Source organism: Oncorhynchus keta, chromosome 19, assembly GCF_023373465.1.
Source record: "Oncorhynchus keta strain PuntledgeMale-10-30-2019 chromosome 19, Oket_V2, whole genome shotgun sequence".
NCBI lineage: Eukaryota > Metazoa > Chordata > Actinopteri > Salmoniformes > Salmonidae > Oncorhynchus > Oncorhynchus keta.
The window spans coordinates 53,144,612-53,163,374 of record NC_068439.1 but is presented as its reverse complement, the minus strand read 5'-3'; the positions used below and the strand labels follow the sequence as shown (position 1 = coordinate 53,163,374).

At 43.9% G+C, this 18,763-nt stretch overlaps 2 protein-coding genes, 1 long non-coding RNA gene and 1 pseudogene across 7 annotated transcripts in view; 1 reads left to right on the top strand and 3 right to left on the bottom strand.

The window, feature by feature from the left end:
* The window catches only part of LOC127909420 (uncharacterized), a 286,097-nt gene that overhangs the window by 153,317 nt on the left and 114,017 nt on the right, over positions 1-18,763 (bottom strand). The window lies entirely within an intron of this gene.
* Positions 3,674-4,669, bottom strand: LOC118398467 (SAYSvFN domain-containing protein 1-like; annotated as a pseudogene).
* grcc10 (gene rich cluster, C10 gene) lies at positions 4,778-6,547 on the top strand. Of its 2 annotated transcripts, none has more exons than XM_035793844.2 (4): positions 4,778-4,881; positions 5,265-5,323; positions 5,684-5,860; positions 5,962-6,547. In XM_035793844.2, the coding sequence occupies exons 2-4, from the start codon at positions 5,272-5,274 to the stop codon at positions 6,099-6,101; spliced, it is 369 nt and encodes a 122-aa protein (XP_035649737.1). In that variant the 5' UTR covers positions 4,778-4,881; positions 5,265-5,271; the 3' UTR covers positions 6,102-6,547. The 2 variants fall into 2 exon arrangements, with proteins under 2 accessions (XP_035649737.1, XP_035649738.1); XM_035793845.2 differs by having other exon boundaries at positions 4,790-4,881; positions 5,687-5,860.
* Positions 6,596-18,352, bottom strand: LOC118398466 (cytospin-A-like). 4 transcript variants are annotated; one of them, XM_035793837.2, is made up of 12 exons: positions 17,898-18,352; positions 16,351-16,517; positions 14,922-15,446; positions 14,723-14,796; positions 12,123-12,742; positions 11,220-11,313; positions 8,885-8,960; positions 8,707-8,755; positions 8,517-8,613; positions 8,298-8,414; positions 8,141-8,200; positions 6,596-8,039 (listed from the first exon to the last, which is right to left on the bottom strand). In XM_035793837.2, exons 2-12 carry the CDS (start codon positions 16,403-16,405, stop codon positions 7,950-7,952), a joined length of 1,857 nt encoding a protein of 618 aa, XP_035649730.1. In that variant the 5' UTR covers positions 16,406-16,517; positions 17,898-18,352; the 3' UTR covers positions 6,596-7,949. The 4 variants fall into 4 exon arrangements, with proteins under 4 accessions (XP_035649730.1, XP_035649729.1, XP_035649731.1 ...); XM_035793836.2 differs by lacking the exon at positions 17,898-18,352 and adding an exon at positions 17,173-17,630; XM_035793838.2 differs by lacking the exon at positions 17,898-18,352 and adding an exon at positions 17,173-17,628 and having other exon boundaries at positions 8,707-8,752.

The window sequence follows — 18,763 nt, the reverse complement described above, 5'->3', positions numbered from 1 at the left end:
GCAGGTAGTAATAGGTGAAAGGTTCAGAGGTCTATTTCTTGCATTAGAAAACACTATTAGTTTAGTTCTCAGTATTGAGGATAAGCTTCAATTGACACAAGGTATGCTGAACAGTATAAAAAGCAGTTTGCATGTTCTGGAAAGCTTTTATAAGAGAAGCTTTTGTAAGATAATCGTATCGCTGTCTCTCAGGAGGGGGCCTACGTCTTGTTCCTGGATGGGGCTGGCTTGGACCTAAGAAACTGCCGTCTCATGTTCACCCCCGCCTGTGATTCACATTCACCATCAACTCCACCACCCCCAAATTCTTCATCTTCTCCATTTACAAGCCCAGGCACAAAGACCTCACCTACATCACAGGGGTGGTGATATGCAGTGCAGTCAACCGATCTTAAAGTGGTTTTGCCCTGCTCTGTGACATCAAGTAATGGACAACTGTCTTTCTTTGGTATTTGTGTGTGTGAACCCGTGTTTCATTCAAGTAAGACAAATAAACTAGTGAGATGTAGAAATTTTAATGGAATTAACAAGCAGTTTTACATTACAACCAACAGCAGTGTGCATTGTTCATTGAGTCTAGGTGCAACCAAAAAAACATAACGTCATTTTAACACAAAAGGCGTAACTCGCACACATTTAAAAACAGTTCATTTACGTCAGTGTTTCCAGTACCCCCAACAGCACACATTTTTGTTGTAGTCAGACAAACTAACCTGATCCAACTCATTGAGGGCTTGATGATTAGTTGACAAGTTGAATCAGGTGTGCTTGTACAGTGCTACAACAAATGTGTGCTGTTGGGGGTACTGGAGGAATGGAGTTGGGAAACACTGCTTTACATGGTTAGCTGTAGTATTCCCATTTCACAGTCCAACTGCTCTGTTGTGAGAGTGCCAATGAGAGGCTGACAGTCTGGGTTGAACACTGAGTAAGCGCTCAGTTCTCCAGGTTGAAGTTTAGTTGGACTCCGCAGGCCCTGGTAGAGCCAGTAGAAGAGGGAGATTAGGAAGAAAGGCAACCCAAAGCCAAGCTCAGCAAACACCCCAAGCAAAACCAGCCAAAGCAACACCTTCAGCAAAGTCCGGTTTGCAAAACCAAGTCGTCTTGAACCAAGCCTCCGACCAAGAATGCAGTCCAGCAGACAGTCATCCTAAAAGAAATGAGGAGAGAATCAAGTCAGCTAGCTAACATTGAAGGGTGGAATTGAAGTTAGCTATCTATGACTATGCCATGAAGCTACCCCAGTAACTGACGTTGTAGTCATTTGAGTAATTTAGTTTTAGCCTACCCCCCATTGTAAAGTCCCTGTAGCCTGAGGGACAGCAGACATCGGATGTTTTGTCAACTCCAGTGCGTCTGTATCAGCTGTTGACTCCCAACCCGCTGACTTCAAAGTGTTGCCGTTGCCAGGTGACGTTATGGGCTGCATTTCACTAGCCCTTGTACAGGGCTCTGAACTCTACAAGCTTTTGCGAATGTTAACAACTTCTGACTCATGCTCATGCAGAAATTATAGAGTGCGTGGCAATCTATGCAATGTGCGCGCTGTGCACGGCGCGTATCAATCCCTGGTAAAAAAAAAAAAACTAGCTAGCCATCTAGCTTGATGGATTGTTGAGAGGTCTACGTAGCAGATTGCCTCGCGATCGTGCGAAATCCCGCCTTTTGAATAGCAGAAATGTTATATAAGATGCTTTCAATGCACTGAGGTGATTCACTGCCACAAAGAGTGGTATGACACATTCGCAGATGCGAAATCTTAAAATCCGTTCTACTTTGGTATGTTTACTTCCTGTTCCTGTTCGGGCGTACGTGATGACGTCAGTCTTCTTCTTCATCATCATCATCATCGTTGTTGTCTTCTTCTATTTTGGTATCATGGCGTTTGCACATGTTAGTTGTGCATGCCGCCACCTACTGTACAGTAGTGTGTGGTCGATGACGTCACATTTTGTGATACAAAATTACAAGGAAGGGGGAAAATGAAAAAATTGCACCACCAACTAACCCTACAGCTATATACCACTTTCATAAAAATACTGAATCACTACCCCATTCCACTACTTTGAACCAAGCTGTTCCTACACCAGGCTGATGCCTGGGAGGATCGGACTCTTTCTCTCAACACACCTTAACTCTTCTGCAGTAAAACCTTGTACACCCAAGTACTTCTCTGCAACTGCCAGCACAACATCAATGTTCTGTGATTGGCAATGACTGCTAAGAAGCCCACCTCACTGAAGCACAAATTTGTATAACTCTGTGTTGGCCTAGTACTCACCCTTGACCCATCATCCTCTACTCTCTTCACTGCCTCAGCATACGACACCTTCTGTTCTACTCTGAGCCTGGCAACCTTTGACCCTGGTAACCTCAACCTGTCACTCTCACACCGTGCACTTCTGCTCCCCAGCAACATGGGCACCCCTACAATTTACATTTTTTTCCACGGATACTACACATTCCTTTGTCCCATGCCCTCTTGCGCACTTCTCACATCCCGGAATCTCCCTCCTATACAGAGCTGCAACATGACCAAAAGCATGGCATCTGTAACACCTTAGTGGGTGCGACACCAAAGCTCTCACTGGATAACTGACATATTCTAATTTATCTTCATCAGTTAAAGATTCTGATTCAAAACTCAAACTGACAAGACATTGTCTTCTCAGTTTCACCACCAAACGGCGGTGTCACTGACACAGGGGATCTTTCATGTTAGTTGCTCCACCTCAACACAATGCCACCCCAGTAATCACTCCTTTCAAAGGTGCCCTGCTCCAGAGTAAAGCAAGTCACAGGTCTTGTCCCTAAACCCGACATGAAACACCTGCTCCCTCTGGACAGAAGAAACACAGAAAATGATCTCTCTTCACAGATTTAACAACTTCTTTTCTACCCAGCCTGAGACTACATTTGGCTTGGCTGATCCATAAGGCAGAGATCAACTTTCTCCAAAATTGTGACTCTCACTGGGCCCAAATCATCCTTTGCGTGACCATTGGGGCGAGGCTTGGACTCTTGAGGTCTTCACCACGCCTGCCACCACAGGAGATTCCTCTTCACTCTCGTCAGGTTCAATTTCTGAGCCATCAGAATACGCTTCCCCAACACACATCTTCCCACTGCCCTCTGCTCTTCTCCTTCATCGATGTCCATAACCACGTCTATTCGTTCACCACGCTCACGCCGTGCTTTCATCCGCTATATGGGCTCGTAGAACATGTACTGCTGGCCTTTTTCCAATACCCACCTTCTGTTCCTTAGCCCAATTTACTAATCTGCCAATCTCTGGCCTCTCCATGCTCGCAAAACGTGGGCCACTCTGCCTGCTTGTCGATGTCAACTTGTACGGTTTGGAAGTCCCAAACGAAGGGCCAATAACCTCTGTCGTGTCGTAAATCGCAAGGAAACTGAGCACTGTCAAATATATTAAAAAGTTAATTTTTCTAAAATATTTCAGACACTGTCAACTTCCTGTGTGTGTGTGTGTGTTCAAAGTACAGTAATATGTTCTAAGTTTCAAGTACACCCATGTTAATGGAATTAACAAGTAGATGTTGGTGCTTTCACAGCATCATCAATGTGTGGCAGTGTTGAATGATCTTGTAGTTTGGAATAGGCTACATTTGACTTCAAAATCAACATCAGCAATGTGCACCATTCAAATAAATACATTTACAGTTCATTTTTATTACAGTGGAAATCTTAAAGTACAGTAGCTATTAAATGTCAGAATAAAGTCAGTTGTTTGAGGGTCTCATCTGTTGGCCAGTGGTCTGTAGCCCATCTCTCCCTCTAGCTGCTCTGCAGTAAGTGCCCCCAGGAGAGGCTGACAGTCTGGGTTGAACACTGAATAAGCGCTCGGTTCTCCTGGTTGACGTGCAGTTGGGCTCCGCAGCCCCTCGTACAGCCAGTAGAAGAGAGAGATAAGGAAGAAAGGCAACCCAAATTCCAGTTCGGCAAACAGCCCAAGTAGAACCAGCCAAAGCAACACCTTCAGCAAAATCAGATTTGTGAAAGCCAGTCGTTTCGAACCAAGCCATTGACCCAGATTGCTCTCCAGGAACCAGCCATCCTAAAAAAAAAGGTGGGGAAAGATTAAATTAAATTAGCGAACAGTGACAAGATGGAATCGACGTGTATTACTAACGGACATCTACTTGACAAATCGGGCTGGTTTCCCAGACAGCATGCTCAATGAATCTCCAATTAAAGTTTTTATTAGTCCATGACTTGGTTTAAACTGTGTACTGGTAACCGGACCATAGTATTTTGAGTATTGCGTTTTAGCCTACCCCCCAATGTTTAGTCCTTGTAGCCTGAGCGACAGCAGAGATGGGATCTTCTGTAAACTCCTGTGTCTGCATCAGCTGTTGATGACTGCCGAGATCAAAGTGCTGCCACTGTCAGATGATGTTATGGGCTGCTTTTCGCTCTTCTTAGGAGCCACATCAGCCCTTCTTCGAGCTCTGAACTCTGAAAGCTTTTGCTCCATATTGTAATCCACTCTTGAGTCATGCGGCAATGAAAGACTGCGCGGCAACATGTGCACGACAATTAGGAAATAAAGTTACTGGCTACTGCCTTGGATAGCTAGAATTTGAGCAGTTCCAACATGATTTTTCCTGTGAAATCCCGTCTTCTCAATCGCGGAAATATTGTCTAAAATGTGTTTTCATGGTAATGCTCGAATTCAATGTTTCACTGTTACAGGAACTATGAAATATTGTAAAGCTGTTTCACAGTTTGTTTCCTTTCCTGTTCAGCCAGGCGTACGTAATGACGTAATTTCGAGTCGTAAAGCGTCACTCCCCACCACCCAGCTGACAAGCAAAACATTTCTTGCTAGGCTGTTTGTATTTATTCAACTGCTATATTGTAAGTAACCAATACTGCATTTAATTGATTATGTAGGTATTTAATTGCGCATTCCAGAGTAACGTTAAAGATGGAATAGCTATGTAGCTTAACTAGATGCTGTCACCTAGCTAGCTTACCTAGCCACAACCGCTAACTAGCTTACTACAAGAATACTGTACTCATGTCAAACATCTCCATCCATAGTTCTGGATTTATTTGATAAAGCTAAATATATAGCTAGATAGATATGCCCCTTTATGCAGTTTTCCTATGTTTGTGTAAGTAATGGACACAGGAAAGTATTACTCACTGTACATAAACATGCAGAAGTTAGGTAACGTTTTCTGAAATACACATTATTAATTGAAATATCTGCTCTTATATCACACTTTTTCCCCCAGACATATAATGGCCTCAGCTCCAGCCCAGCAGCCCACCCTCACTGTTGAGCAGGCCAGAGGTATGAACAGTCACATAATTGTGCCTTATCTAGGAAAGGAGATACCTTGTCAGTTGCACAAGTTAATGCATTCAACTGAAATATGTCTTCTGCAATTAACCCAACCCCTCTGAATCGGAGAGGTGTGGTGGGCTGCCTTAATCGATGTCCACTGTCCTGGGAGCAGTTGTTGGGGATTAACTGCCTTGCTTAAGGGCTGAATGAAATATTTTTTTCCCACCTTGCCAGCTCAGGGATTTGAACCAGTGGCTTTTTGGTTACTGGCCCAAATGCTCTTAATTACTAGGCTACCTGCCACCCCACTCTTACTAATGCCCGGTTGTGGCACAGATCTATTCACAATGCTCTTGTGTGTTGCAGTAGTGCTGAGTGAGGTCATCCAGGCCTTCTCTGTGCCAGAGAATGCAGCACGGATGGAGGAGGCACGGGAGAGCGCCTGCAACGACATGGGCAAGATGCTGCAGCTGGTGCTCCCTGTGGCCACCCAGATCCAACAGGAGGTCATCAAAGCGTATGGCTTCAACAACGAGGGAGAGGGTAGGATGAAGGGATAGAGACAATCTATTGTCACTTTTTACACTTTTAGCTTCATGTTCAGTTCGAGCTCTGTGAAATCATTGCTTATTTAAATTTTTCAGGCGTCCTTAAATTTGCCCGTCTGGTGAAGATGTATGAAACTCAGGACCCAGAGATAGCAGCCATGTCCATCAAACTGAAGTCTCTTCTCCTGCCTCCCCTGTCCACTCCACCCATAGGTGGTGCCATCACAGCTTCCTAGGAAACTCGCCTTGGTCTCTCAGAAGGGACACCTAAAAAACAATGTTACTGGACTTGAAAATATGTGTGCATTGTCAATTTCATAAAGTTTTTTTCAATCAATCATAGGAAAAAGTGAATTTGTTACCTTTGGTATATCACCCTAGGATAATGCACACAAATCAGACCTGTATTGGTTCAAATGAACACAAAATGTCAGAATTGCAACCTCCAACCAGGATAGACAAATTTCATTCTTCAAAGTTTAGTTATTGCATTCCTGGATTTAAATGCAATACACCTGACAGCTAACTTAAATCCTTTGTTTATGAGTATTTTTTTCCGTATTTATTAATTTTGCATTTTGTCTTAAGTCATTTAAACCATAATTTACTGTTTGACCTTTTCAATCTGTCACTGCTGGATAAGAGTTAATACATGTAATAAAAAAATAAAATGCTACTCAGATTTGTTCAAATTTTATTTAAAAAAAAGTGAAGACAGCAACACACCAAGCAGATTAACACCAACTTTATTATTGCAGTAAGACTTTGGCAACTGTTTCTGTTATCATTCACAGTAAAACTCTTCGGGGAGTGGCACATGCCTCAATTTATACTTTGCACATACTGTACATCTCTCCTTCACACAAAGACAAACATTGTAGGATTCAGTCCTTATATGGCCACATTGAGGTTTTGTCTGATTTATAGAAGCAACAGACAATCCATTCCCATAACTGGAGAAATACCCCTCTGTTCATTAGTCCAACCTATGGCACTTGTTTTCATTCTACATTTAAAACATTGACTTAAAAATATTTTAAAACCAATAGTAGATTCAAAATATAACTAATTATAAACTGGGTGGTTCGAACCCTGAATGCCATGGTATATCAGACAGTATACCACAGGTATGACGAAACATTTATTTTTACTGCTCTAATTACATTTGTAACCAGTTTATAATAGCTATAAGGCCCCTCAGGGGTTTGATATATGGCCAATATACCACGGCTAAGGGCTGTGTCCTAGCACTCCGCATTGCGTTGTGCCTAAGAACAGCCCTTAGCCATGGTATATTGGCCATACCACACCCCCTCGGGCCTTATTGCTTAATTAGACAGTTCTGTATATACATTTCCTCAAAAGGCAGTCACTCTTGGTTGATCCCGGTTGTGATGCAGCGCCACTAAATAAACTCATTCAAGTCATCTGGCTCCTCTTTGTGCTTTGAGTTGAGGTTCATAGACATTAGAATACTACTTATGGCTACATAAATATCCCAACATTTCTAAGCAAATAAAGTCTGATAAAGAATGTGAAACATGGCAGAGTGTGTCCACAAAATAAAAATCTTTCAGTTAAAAACTGATTTCCTATTGTTGATAAAGTGCTTAAATAAAAAGGCATTAGAATAAGTGCAACAAAGAACAGTCGCACCCAAAGTGATAAACTTGAAGTCTGATACATTTTCCTGGTGCAATTTGTCTAGAATATACTGTAGTCCTCAGATAGTCACATCCACAATTTCCTCATTTATGGTGCTGCTTGTGTTCTCATTTCCAATGGCTTCTCATATTCAGTGCAATCACCGTGAAATTTAACAAAAGAACAGCGCTCAGCCTAAAACCCTCACTTCCATCCACAGTGCACCTACAACCAATGGCCGACAGCAGGTGTCCACACGGAGAGTGAAGCTGAAGTAGAAATCATTTCCAACAGTTGTCCTACAATCCCTAGTGGTGCGTCAGTCATTTCGGCCAATCAGCTGTCTCAGTTCAGTTCATGATGCAAGAAAAGGAACCAGACTGGTGGTGGCGGACCAGTTAGATGTCGAGTTTGGGAGGGAAGCCAGAAGGAAAATGACCTTACATCTCAAAGTGACGAAACATGCTTTCAACGTACCCCAGGACCCTTTGCCAGTCGGGCCCACCTGGTCTCAGCATCTCTTCCACAGTCTGTCAAGCAAATAAAACCCCTCTGTTAAAACCCCTCTGTTATATTTTTTTAAAGTTTCTTTCCCAACAACTTTCTTGGCATGTTTAAATTTGGGTCTCACCAGTGTGGATGCGATTCCTACACTTCCCCCAGTCTGGAAGGCAAGACCCAGGTTCTCACTCTGCACAGAACAAAACAGTAGGTGTGAATAGGGTTATTAAAACAGTTTGTATATTGTGTGAACTATGGGGTCGTATATGTGAATGCATTTCTCTTACCTTGTCTCCTGGGCTGAGACTGCTGTATGGTATGTGTGTGGGTAGATAGGTGTGGTACACAGCACAAAAAGCCAGACCGTCCTCCCAGCTGCTGCTGAAGTTGGTGATCTCAATATTCTATTTAAAAAAAATCCAAAATAGAGGGTTGTCTTGTATTGGTCAGATAAGGTGACCAATGGTTGGTAAATGTGAATGGTACTTTTCTTTGCTATTTCTGACCTTGTAACCCTGGGTGCGGCTTTGACACCAGCGCAGGAGTGAGTTCCGCCTGGAGCCTCCATGACGTCGCAGCAGCATGCTGAAACCATCCTGAGGTCTGGAAGGTGGATAACAGACAAATGTTATAGCTCGGTAGAATGCTTTATTTGGGCATATTTCTTACGTTTCTTTAGAGGGCCTGTCCAATCACCTGAACGAGGACGGTGGGTCTGCGTTCTGGTCCTCCTCCTGTTTTTCTGCTAGACGTTAGCAATTAGTTAAGAGCATAGTAACTTTACACACATAGCAAAATGCACTATACACATTCAAAAGCAAACAGTTATGTTTGAACTCAAAGTATAATGTAGGTGTAGATTAAATGAACACACTTGTATAGAAGCTGGACCAGGTGTCCTGTGTTTGCAGTATGCGGTCCATCCTTCTCCCTTTGGCTGGCTCTTCTTTCTGGTAAGAGATAGAGAGGAGTAGTGGCTATAGTATGCATGACTGTTTCCAAATTGGTCAGAAAATGACCCTTGAATTTCAAGTCCAGACTAAGACTATACACTGTATATGCACTATACAAAACACACTCATATATACACTGAACAAAAAATATGAACGCAACAAGTGTTGGTCCCATGAATCATGAGCTGAAATAAAAAATTCCAGATATTTTCCAATTTTAAAAAGCTTATTTCCCTAAAATAATAAAAATGCACAAATGTGCATTTCTTCTTTGCAAAGATAATTCATCTACCCTGAAATGTGGGACATATCAAGAAGCTGATTAAACAGTATTACACAGGTGCACCTTGTGCCGGGGACAATAAAAGGCCACTTTAAAATGTGCAGTTTTGTCACACAACACAATGCCAAAAATATCTCAAGTTGAGGGAGCGTGCAATTGGCACACTGACTGCAGGAAAGCTGTTGCCAGAGAATTTAATGTTCTCTACCATAAGCAGCCTTAAAACGTTGTTTTAGAGATTTTGGCAGTATGTCCAACTGGTCTCACAAGCGCAAACCACGTGTAACCATGCCAGCCCAGGACCTCCACATCTGGCTTCTTTGCCTGTGGGGTCATCAGAGCCCAGCCACCCAGACAGCTGATGAAACTCTGGGTTTGCACAAACGAAGAATTTGTGCACAAACTGTCATAAACCATCTCAGGCATGCTCATCTGTGTGCTCGTCGTCCTCACCTGACTGCAGTTCGGCATCATAACCGACTTAAGTGAGCATTTGCCCACTTTCATTGGCTATTGGAACGCTGGAGGTGTGCTCTTCACAAATGAATCCTGATTTCAACTGTACCGGGCAGATAACATGGCAGCATGTGGGCGAGCGGTTTGCTGATGTCAACGTTGTGAACAGAGTGACCCATGGTGGCGGTGTGGTTATGGTATGGGCAAGCATAAGCTACAGACAACGAACACAATTACATTTTATCAATGTCAATTTGAATGCACAGAGATACTGTGACGAGATCCTGAGGCCCATTGTCGTGCCATTCATCTGCCACCATCACCTTATGTTTCAGCATGATAATGCACGGCCCAACGTCGCAAGGATCTGTACACAATTCCTGTAAGCTGAAAATGTCCAATTTCTTCCATGGCCTGCATACTCACCAGAATATGTCACCCATTGAGCATGTTTGGGATGCTCTGGATCGACGTGTACGACAGCGTGTTCCAGTTTCCGTCAATATCCAGCAACTTCGCACAGCTATTGAAGAGTGGGATAACATTCCACAGGCCACAATCAAAAACCTAATCAACTCTATGCGAAGAAGATGTTTTGTGCTGCATGAGGCAAAATGGTGGTCACACCAGACACTGACTAGTTGTCTGATCCATGCCTAATTGTTTTTGTTTTAAGGGTGTCTGTGACCAACAGAAATTTGTATTCCCAGTCATGTGAAATCCATAGATTAGGGTTAAATTAATTAAAACTGATTGATTTCCTTATATGGACTGTATAAAATAAAGTATTTAATCTATTTTAGAATATAAGGCTAACACGTAACAAAATGTTTTGGTTCCCTTCCCCAGATCTGTGTCTCGACACAATCCTGTCTTGGAGCTCTATGGACAATTCCTTTGACCTCATGGCTTGGTTTTTGCTCAACTGTGAGACTTTATATAGACAGGTGTGTGCCTTTCCAAATAATGTCCAATCAATTAAATTTACCACAGGTGGACTCCAATCAAGTTGCAGAAACATCTCAAGGATGATCAATAGAAACAGGATGCACATGAGTCTCTCATAGCAACGGGTCTGTAAATAATAGATGTTTTTTTATTTGTAATAAATGTGAGAAATTTTAAAAACCTGTTTTCGCTTCGTCATTATGGGGTATTGTGTGTAGATTAATGAGGACATTTAGTTATTTAATCAATTTTAGAATAAGGGTGTAACATAACAAAATGTTGAAGAAGTCAAGAGGTCTGAATACTTTCCCGAATGCACTGAATACCTCAAATACCTTGTACCCCTGCACATTGATCTGGTACTGGTACTCCCTGTATATAGCTTCATTTTTGTGTATTTATTATATATTACTCTGCATCATTGGAAAGGGCTCGCAAAGCAAACATTTCAGGGTAAAGTCTACACCCGTTGTATTCGGTGCATGTGACAAATAACATGAGATTTGAAACCATTGCAAAGAGATTAGATTCTCCCAAAAACAAACGTGTTGGTTGAATACAAGCATTACCTTGCATAGAGGCAGTGTTGTACTAGTTGTGGTTTGGGAGCTACCCTTCTGTGCAGGGAGAGAGTCCGTGGGCAGGGGAAGTCGAGAGAGGCTCCTGAAACATAAGAAAGGACTTAGTTGAAACAGATACATGTAGGACACTTGTGTCTATATAGCATGGCCTTGCGCAGAGGTCAACCCTTGCTCCTACAGAGACACAGGCTAGCTTTCATCAAATACGAGACTGCTTTCAAAAATAATAGTTGTGTCAAAGGGACAGGCTCCAGGTAACAGATTCTCAACCCCCAAATTGCTGGTGCAGTGGTCACCAACCTTTTCTGAGTCAAGATCATTTTCTGAGTCAAAAAAGTGGAGATCTACCACTCAAATGAAATAAATAAATAACATGACTTCAAATGTAAGCCTATGCAACAACACAAAGTGTTGACAGAGCTGAATAACAACTTATAACCTGAACTTACTCATACTGAATACAGCAAAGAGCTGTTGTTTTTGAGTCTCTCTCTAGACATGGCTATAAAAGTTTTGAAATCTCACATTATGAACTTCTTCACAGTCCATGGCGCAAAGAAACCGTGCAGACACTGATCTGAGCTGACTGGCCAGCAGTAGGACTATAAGTACACTTGTTTTGCTCTCTGGGCCTGCCAGGTAAGCTGTGTTCTACCATCAGACACATGAAATGGTTCAAAATGGGAACACTTTGCATTCTCAGCGCTATGGCTCCTGAATCAAGTGCATCTACTACCAACAGTGCAAAACAAATCACATTTAAAAAAAAATAGGAATGCAAGGCTTTATCGTTGTTTTTTTTACAGAAGTGAGTAACTGGGAAGGCCTTGGCGATCGACCGGTTGGTGACCACTGTGCTAGTGCATCATACAGGTATGATGAGGCTCTCACCTGGAACGCTCTGACATCATCACGATCCTCCGTGGATCTCTTAAGCCGCACCCCTTCTCTCCAGCTGCAACCAAATTCCGTAGGTACGTCTCCGCCACCCCCTTCCCTTTGAGCAGGTTCTCCCCTCCACTAACAAGCTCCTCAGGAGACTGCCCTCCCATCTTAACATCCACTCCCTCACTATTTATTATTTTCTCTCCTTCCACTTCCCTTTCAGAATCCTCTCTTTCCTCCCCATCCAGCGCCTCCACCGCATTTATGTCTTCACCAGCCGGCCTCTCTTCTGTGTCTCTTCCCTCCATCTCTCTGTGACTGTGTGAGTCCTTCCCTCTCTCTGTCTGCATGCGTCTCAGTGTCTCCAGCTCAGCCATGGTACGTTGGTGCTCCAGGGTGAGAGCAGACAGTCTGTGACAGGCCTCTCCGTGTTCAGCACTCAGGCTCTCCAGTTCCCTGTCTGTGTCCTGCTGTCTGCAGTGGGCCTGGGCCAGCTGGCCCTCCAGTTCCCCGTGGCTCTCTCTGAGTGTGCCCAGAGTCTCCTCCGCCTCAGTGCGCAGCCGGTCGGCCACAGACACTGCCACCTGCAGATCGCACTGGAACTGGTGCCACTCAGCTCGCTCAGTCTGCCAGAGAGAAAGAAATAGTAATTGACATAAAGACACAATTCAATGTCCATCTATCTCCATCTGAGAGTGAGACAACCAGATAGATTGAGAGACAGACATACAGACATAGACTTAAATATTCTGTACACTCGAACTAGAGCCATACATTTGTGCGGAGAACTTAAGAGTCAGTTGACTCATTGTATCAGGAAATACAGGGTACAAAACATTACAAATACCTTCCTAATATTGAGTTGCACCCCCTTTTGCCCTCAGAACAGCTCAAATTCGTCAAGGCATGGACTCTACAAAGAGTCGAAAGCGTTTCACAGGGATGCTGGCCCATGTTGACCTAAATGCTTCCCACAGTTGTGTCAGGCTGGCTGGATGCCATTTGGGTGGTGGACCAGTCTTGATACACACAGGAAACTGTTGAGTGTGAAAAACCAAGCAGACCTGCAGTTCACACTCAAACCGCTGCACCTGGAACCTACTTCCACACCCCGTTCAAAGGCACTTAAATCATTTGTCTTGCCCATTCACCCTCTGAATGGTACACACACACACACACACAGTCCATGTCTCAATTGTCGAGGCTTAAATAAAACTTTAACTAGTCTCCTCGCCTTCATCTACACTGATTGACGTGGATTTAACAAGGGACATCAATAAGAGCTCATAGCTTTCACCTGGATTCACCTGGTCAGTCTGTCACGGAAAGAGCAGGTGTTCCTAATGTATTGTACACTCATTTTATATTTAATATAGAAGAGGCAGGGGAACTTAAAAGGTGAGAAGTAGAGGTGGTATCATTTTACATCTAGGCCAGCAGACAGACATGCATGCTGCCACACGTAGCAGAAAATCAATAGCGCTGTTGATACAGTCTACAGTAAACATGTCGAAATCAGGGATTTTGCATTGGTCAAAAGAAGAATTAATTCAGGTGAACATTTCAACAAAGTATGCCAGGAATCCTTGCAATGTTCCCTGTGTACAGTTAGTCACAGTAATCTAGAGAGAGGGACAACCTCCCATACTGCATGTCAGGACCACCCCACTGCTTATCACTGGCTCATTTACAGTAGTTGTTGCACCGTGTTTGCAGATGGTGGAGGCCGACTGTGATATTCTCAAACAGAACACTTCTAGGAAAAAAAAGTCAAAGCCAGGTCACATTTTTGAACCACTGATAAAAAAAAGGTTGCTTAGGTTAGCACACATATTGAGAAACCCTGCCTTCCACAAACACTGTGACTTGCCTGGACATTTGCCTTACTTACCGCTGGGATTTCATTCCAAGTCTTAGGGCTTGATTAAATCGTATTGCGGAAGATATGTATAGGGTGGTTGAACTTTTAACCTCTAAAAGTCTAAGCCGTTGGCACAGAACTACCTCCGTGCTTCCATTCATTTGTATGCGTTACCTTCAGACGAGTCCTTCGTGGCGGTCGCAGAGCAAAACGGAGAACATAGTCTTCGTGAGAGTCTCCCCTTTCCATAGACAGGTCATTACAGTTTGTAGGCCGTGAGAAGAAAGATTTTCAGGATGTCTCATGGTCAGACAAACACCACTGTAGCTCGGCCACCTTCCACCGCAGATGCGCAAGGCCGACATAGGCAGATGTGGTGGATTGAGATGCAGTCCATGCAAAATATATATCTCGAGCTTAAACTGGCAGATTTTGATGGGTACTCTTAAAAGGCAATGTTTCCCGCTTTCGTGGAGACGGCATTCAAGGTAAACTCTGCATATGTCGGCTCAATCAGAAATCACCTTCATATTTCAATCACGCTATACTGCGGATCTTCCGCGATACCGATTGAGTCGAGCCCTAATACAGCTAACAGAGCACAACACTGGGTAGAGAAGGGAAAACACAATCCACTTCAAAGTAATATGGATATATTTGAGTCTCTGTGGTCTTTGAAACGATTTTGTGTCTGCAGTGCTGAGGGAATGCAGTGGGGAAGAGAAGGGAGGAGCGTCTGACTCACCCTCAGTGTGTCCTTCAGGCTGCGCACCTCCTCGACCAGCACTTCTCTCTCCACCATCAACCGCCTCAGCAGCTCTGACACACACACACACACACACACACACACACACACACACACACACACACACACGTTGAGACAAGACAAACAATTGGGTTACAGCGATTGGGTTACTACGGCCATGCAGATGTGGAGACCTTACCGGCTGCTCCTGCTGGCGCGTCCAGGCCGGGACTGAGCCCCAGTGTGGACCTGTGATGTTCCAGCAGGTTCAGCAGAGCCAGGGCCATCTCCTCCCTAGCCCTCTCCGGCCCTGCCTGAGGCTCCAGCCCACTGTCCCGGTCCTGCCAGCTCTGCTCCAAAGGGCTACGATCCGACGGAGACTCTTGGGCTGGGGACACAGGGCTGCTGCTGCTGTGGTTGTTGTGGCTGCTGGAGCACCTCCCCGGTCGCCTTTCACCGTCCATTTCCACCCCTGTTCCCTGCGTCGATGCACCACTCTCTAGGCTAATCACAGCCCATTCTGGTGGGACGGACAGCGTGTGGCTCCAATTGGAGTTGTTGGAGGGGGAAGCTCCACCCTGGCAGACGATACCTCCGGTAGCCCCAGAGGACGGTGTCCCCTGCTGCAGCAGCTGAGCCGCGGCTGGAGCCAAGGCCAGAGCTGCAGCCAGGTCAGAATCAGAGGGGGAGGAGGGAGGAGTGTGGAACAGATCTAAATGAGACCCTGGAAAGAGAGAGAGAGGGTGGAGAGTGGAGATTAAAGAAATACGAGAATGGGGAAAGGAGAGTAGGGAGGAGCAGAAAAGAGAGCGAGAGAGAGAGACAGAACTGCTGTCCTAAGCTATTTTCTAGTCTATAAAAACTACATAGGAGACCAGAGAGTTGGGTGTGGCTATAGCAGGATGCCTGCACTTTAATGCAGAATATGCATATATAAACAGTCAATGCCCTTCCTCTCTCTCACACAGTCCTTGGTAGGCTGATAGACACGGCAGAGCCTGTCTTTCATTAACAGACACTCTTTTCCCAAGTGGCCATATCTAGAGACTTACTCCCTCATCTCTTGTTGCTTGTAGTCAATTGATTTACATTCGAAACACATCCACTATGTCAAACTCTACTGCATATTCACAAACACACACACCCTAAGCCTCTAGTGTCTCATGTTCACCCTCCCTGTCGTTGTGTTGGGCAGCAGAATTCTGCAGACTCATTATTCAGCTAGCACCGCCTGATGTATTGCATGTGCCTGGCGGTGGGCACACAGTATGCAGGGAGCTATTCCTACAGTCTGAGTCGGTTTCCAGCCTACTGAGACCAGATAGGAAGGATAGGAACGGCCAGGGTTTTAAACAAGTGTTTAGGGGAGGAAGTGTGTGTGTGTGTGTGTGTGTGTGTGTGTGTCAGAAAAAGAAGTCAGCAATGCTACAATAGAGAATCACAGGTAGACAGATCGAGAAGGGGAGGCATAAAAGATCATGAACAAATTGTGTAGGAGTACAAACAGCTTGAAAGGAAATATTGTAGAAGCATGGGAAACAGGAAGAGAAGGTCCTAATCAGAGTTACTGTCAGAGTTTAATATAATGACATGTGACAATGAGAGAGAGTGTGTGTGTGTGTGTGTACGTTCATGTAGGGAACCTGTAGGGCCATGGTCGTCCTTGCCAGCGACGTTACCCATGATGCAGCAGGTGCAGAGTGGAAGCAACGTGACTATGTGTCCCAGCGCCCCTCGCTCTCCCCTCCGGTGCTCTCTCTTGGATCCGCCGCAGAGTGGACAGGGAGTAATACACCTAGAAGTACAGCGAATGCTCAGTCCACAAATCTTTTAACACAAGTATGGCTAACACTAAATTCTCCTTTAATGGAGCAGGTACCCTCTGACTACAGTGGCCAACCATGTTTGTTGACAAGTGATCTAGAGCAATGACCCATACTTAAAATGCTGCAAGCTAATTGAGCACAGGGATGACTGCTGGGATGTGCATATCTCTGCAGGATGTTCACCATCATCGTGTCCAGTGTAGCATTAGATTAATCATACAAGTAGGTGATGGAAAGAGAACCTGACAGTCCCCCTTGGGTTTCATGTGGAATTAATAGGTTGCCTGATCAATGGAAAGGCAGCTGCTTAGGTTTATCCACGGGTGTGTGTGTGGTCTTGCAGAAGAAATGCCTGCTGAATACAAGTGTCTAATTGTTAGGCATGGCAATAAGGCTACAGTAAAACTCTGAACAGAGAGCAGATTCTGAATGAAAGAAACCCTGATATGATGTACAGAACTCGGTTCTGTACAAGGCTAGGCTATAAGAGAGAGGGATATGCAATAACAAGACACAGAAATGCACATACGATTTGCGTCTATCCCTGCATAAAACAATATCGCTGAGCGGGCTGCCGGAATCTGGCAAACACGGTAGGCTATTGCAATGCAATCAACCACCCACCTTGATATCCCCACGTACCGCCCGATAAAATACTCCAGTTGTCTCTCTTTTTCTGCCTCACCGCATTGTTCTCCGTTTACCACTATTTCTGTTGCTTCAATAATCAGAGACAGGCTTGAGGCTGTTTGCTGCTGCTGTTGTTGAAACGCGAGTGCAGGGGAGAGCGGGATACACTACAGAGCGGCCCAAGATAATGTTGGGTCTTGCTAGGAACTCGATTCTAATGCGGCAAACTGGGAAAAGAAAAGGGCTGGACTAAGGTGCTCTGTGCAAGGTAGCCTACTGTCCTTCTGCGAAAAGTTGTATCCCAGAGCTCAGGCTCATTTATTTCACTGGGAATGTGTTTATAAATATGTCCAAGTTTAGAGTGGTTGAGAGAGGAGGATATCATGCATTGTGATGCAATTCTAGGTTGAGAATGACAATGCAGCCTGCCTGGTCTCGTGGATTTTAAAAATAGTACATGTAAATCCGAGACACTCAAATAACTATAGGGTATAGGCTCGGACGGTATACTCTAACCTATAACCTTTTACCGTATTTGGAAATAGCCAAATGATGTTTTTTCAATATCGTCAATACCTTTGAAAGTATTTATTTGACGTCTTTCAATAAATGGTTATATTTAAGTAAATACCTGCAGTCAACTTGTGTAATACATAGAAGATGAAGCAGATCACATTCTTCATTTCACCTGTCACATTATTTTACATTATCAAGCTTACCTTATTTCCCCGGAACAGTTGAGCCAGTCAAGTGTGTGTAAATAGCACAAAGAGAGAAAGCGGGAGCAGGTAAATCCCGATGTGTATTGACAGCGGTTGCGTTTTAAATTATAAACCAACAGCGTTGTTGTTTTTCTTCAATAGAGTATCAGGGACCTGCAACTATAGTTTTCCTTCACAGAAAATACATTAGTGCAACACATTCGGCAGAAAATAGCTTCATTTTCAACAGATGACAACAGAAGTGCAACGCTATTTGGCTGACAGCCACACAAGTAAATGAATTTACAATGAAAAAGCAAGGTATTTTTTTTGCAAAAATGATGCCTGGCCATCACATTTCTAATGTTAATCATAGAAATAATGTAGCCAGCTGCATTTCCTTATGTTCAATTTAAAGTTAATCTTGCATTTTACTTGAGAAAATTAGGCTGGCTTCACGGAGAAAAGTACTAGAGAAAAGTATCAGTCAGAACACAACTAGAATACCCGATTGTGAACAAAATGAATCTGATGCAGAGCAGAAATGTCAATGGTGTACCAGATAAATTGCAGTGGTCTGAAGGGATAGGCCCATTCTATGCATTCTATTTCTATGATTGAAATGACACCCACCCCTGTATTCAAGAGTATGTATGCTGTCTCAATTGATGATGGGCACAACACAAATACTTCAGATTATGTAAAATATGGTCTAAACGTACAGCATTTGTGAAAATGAGAAGAAAAAGGGTTTGACAACCCTGTTTTATAAGCTTTCAAATTAAATACATATTTTTCAGCGAAGAAGAGATCGACATCTTATGGTAGGGTGGGTTCGCAAAATGGGTCATTTATGGCATTCAGGTCCAAAAAGTCACTTTCTG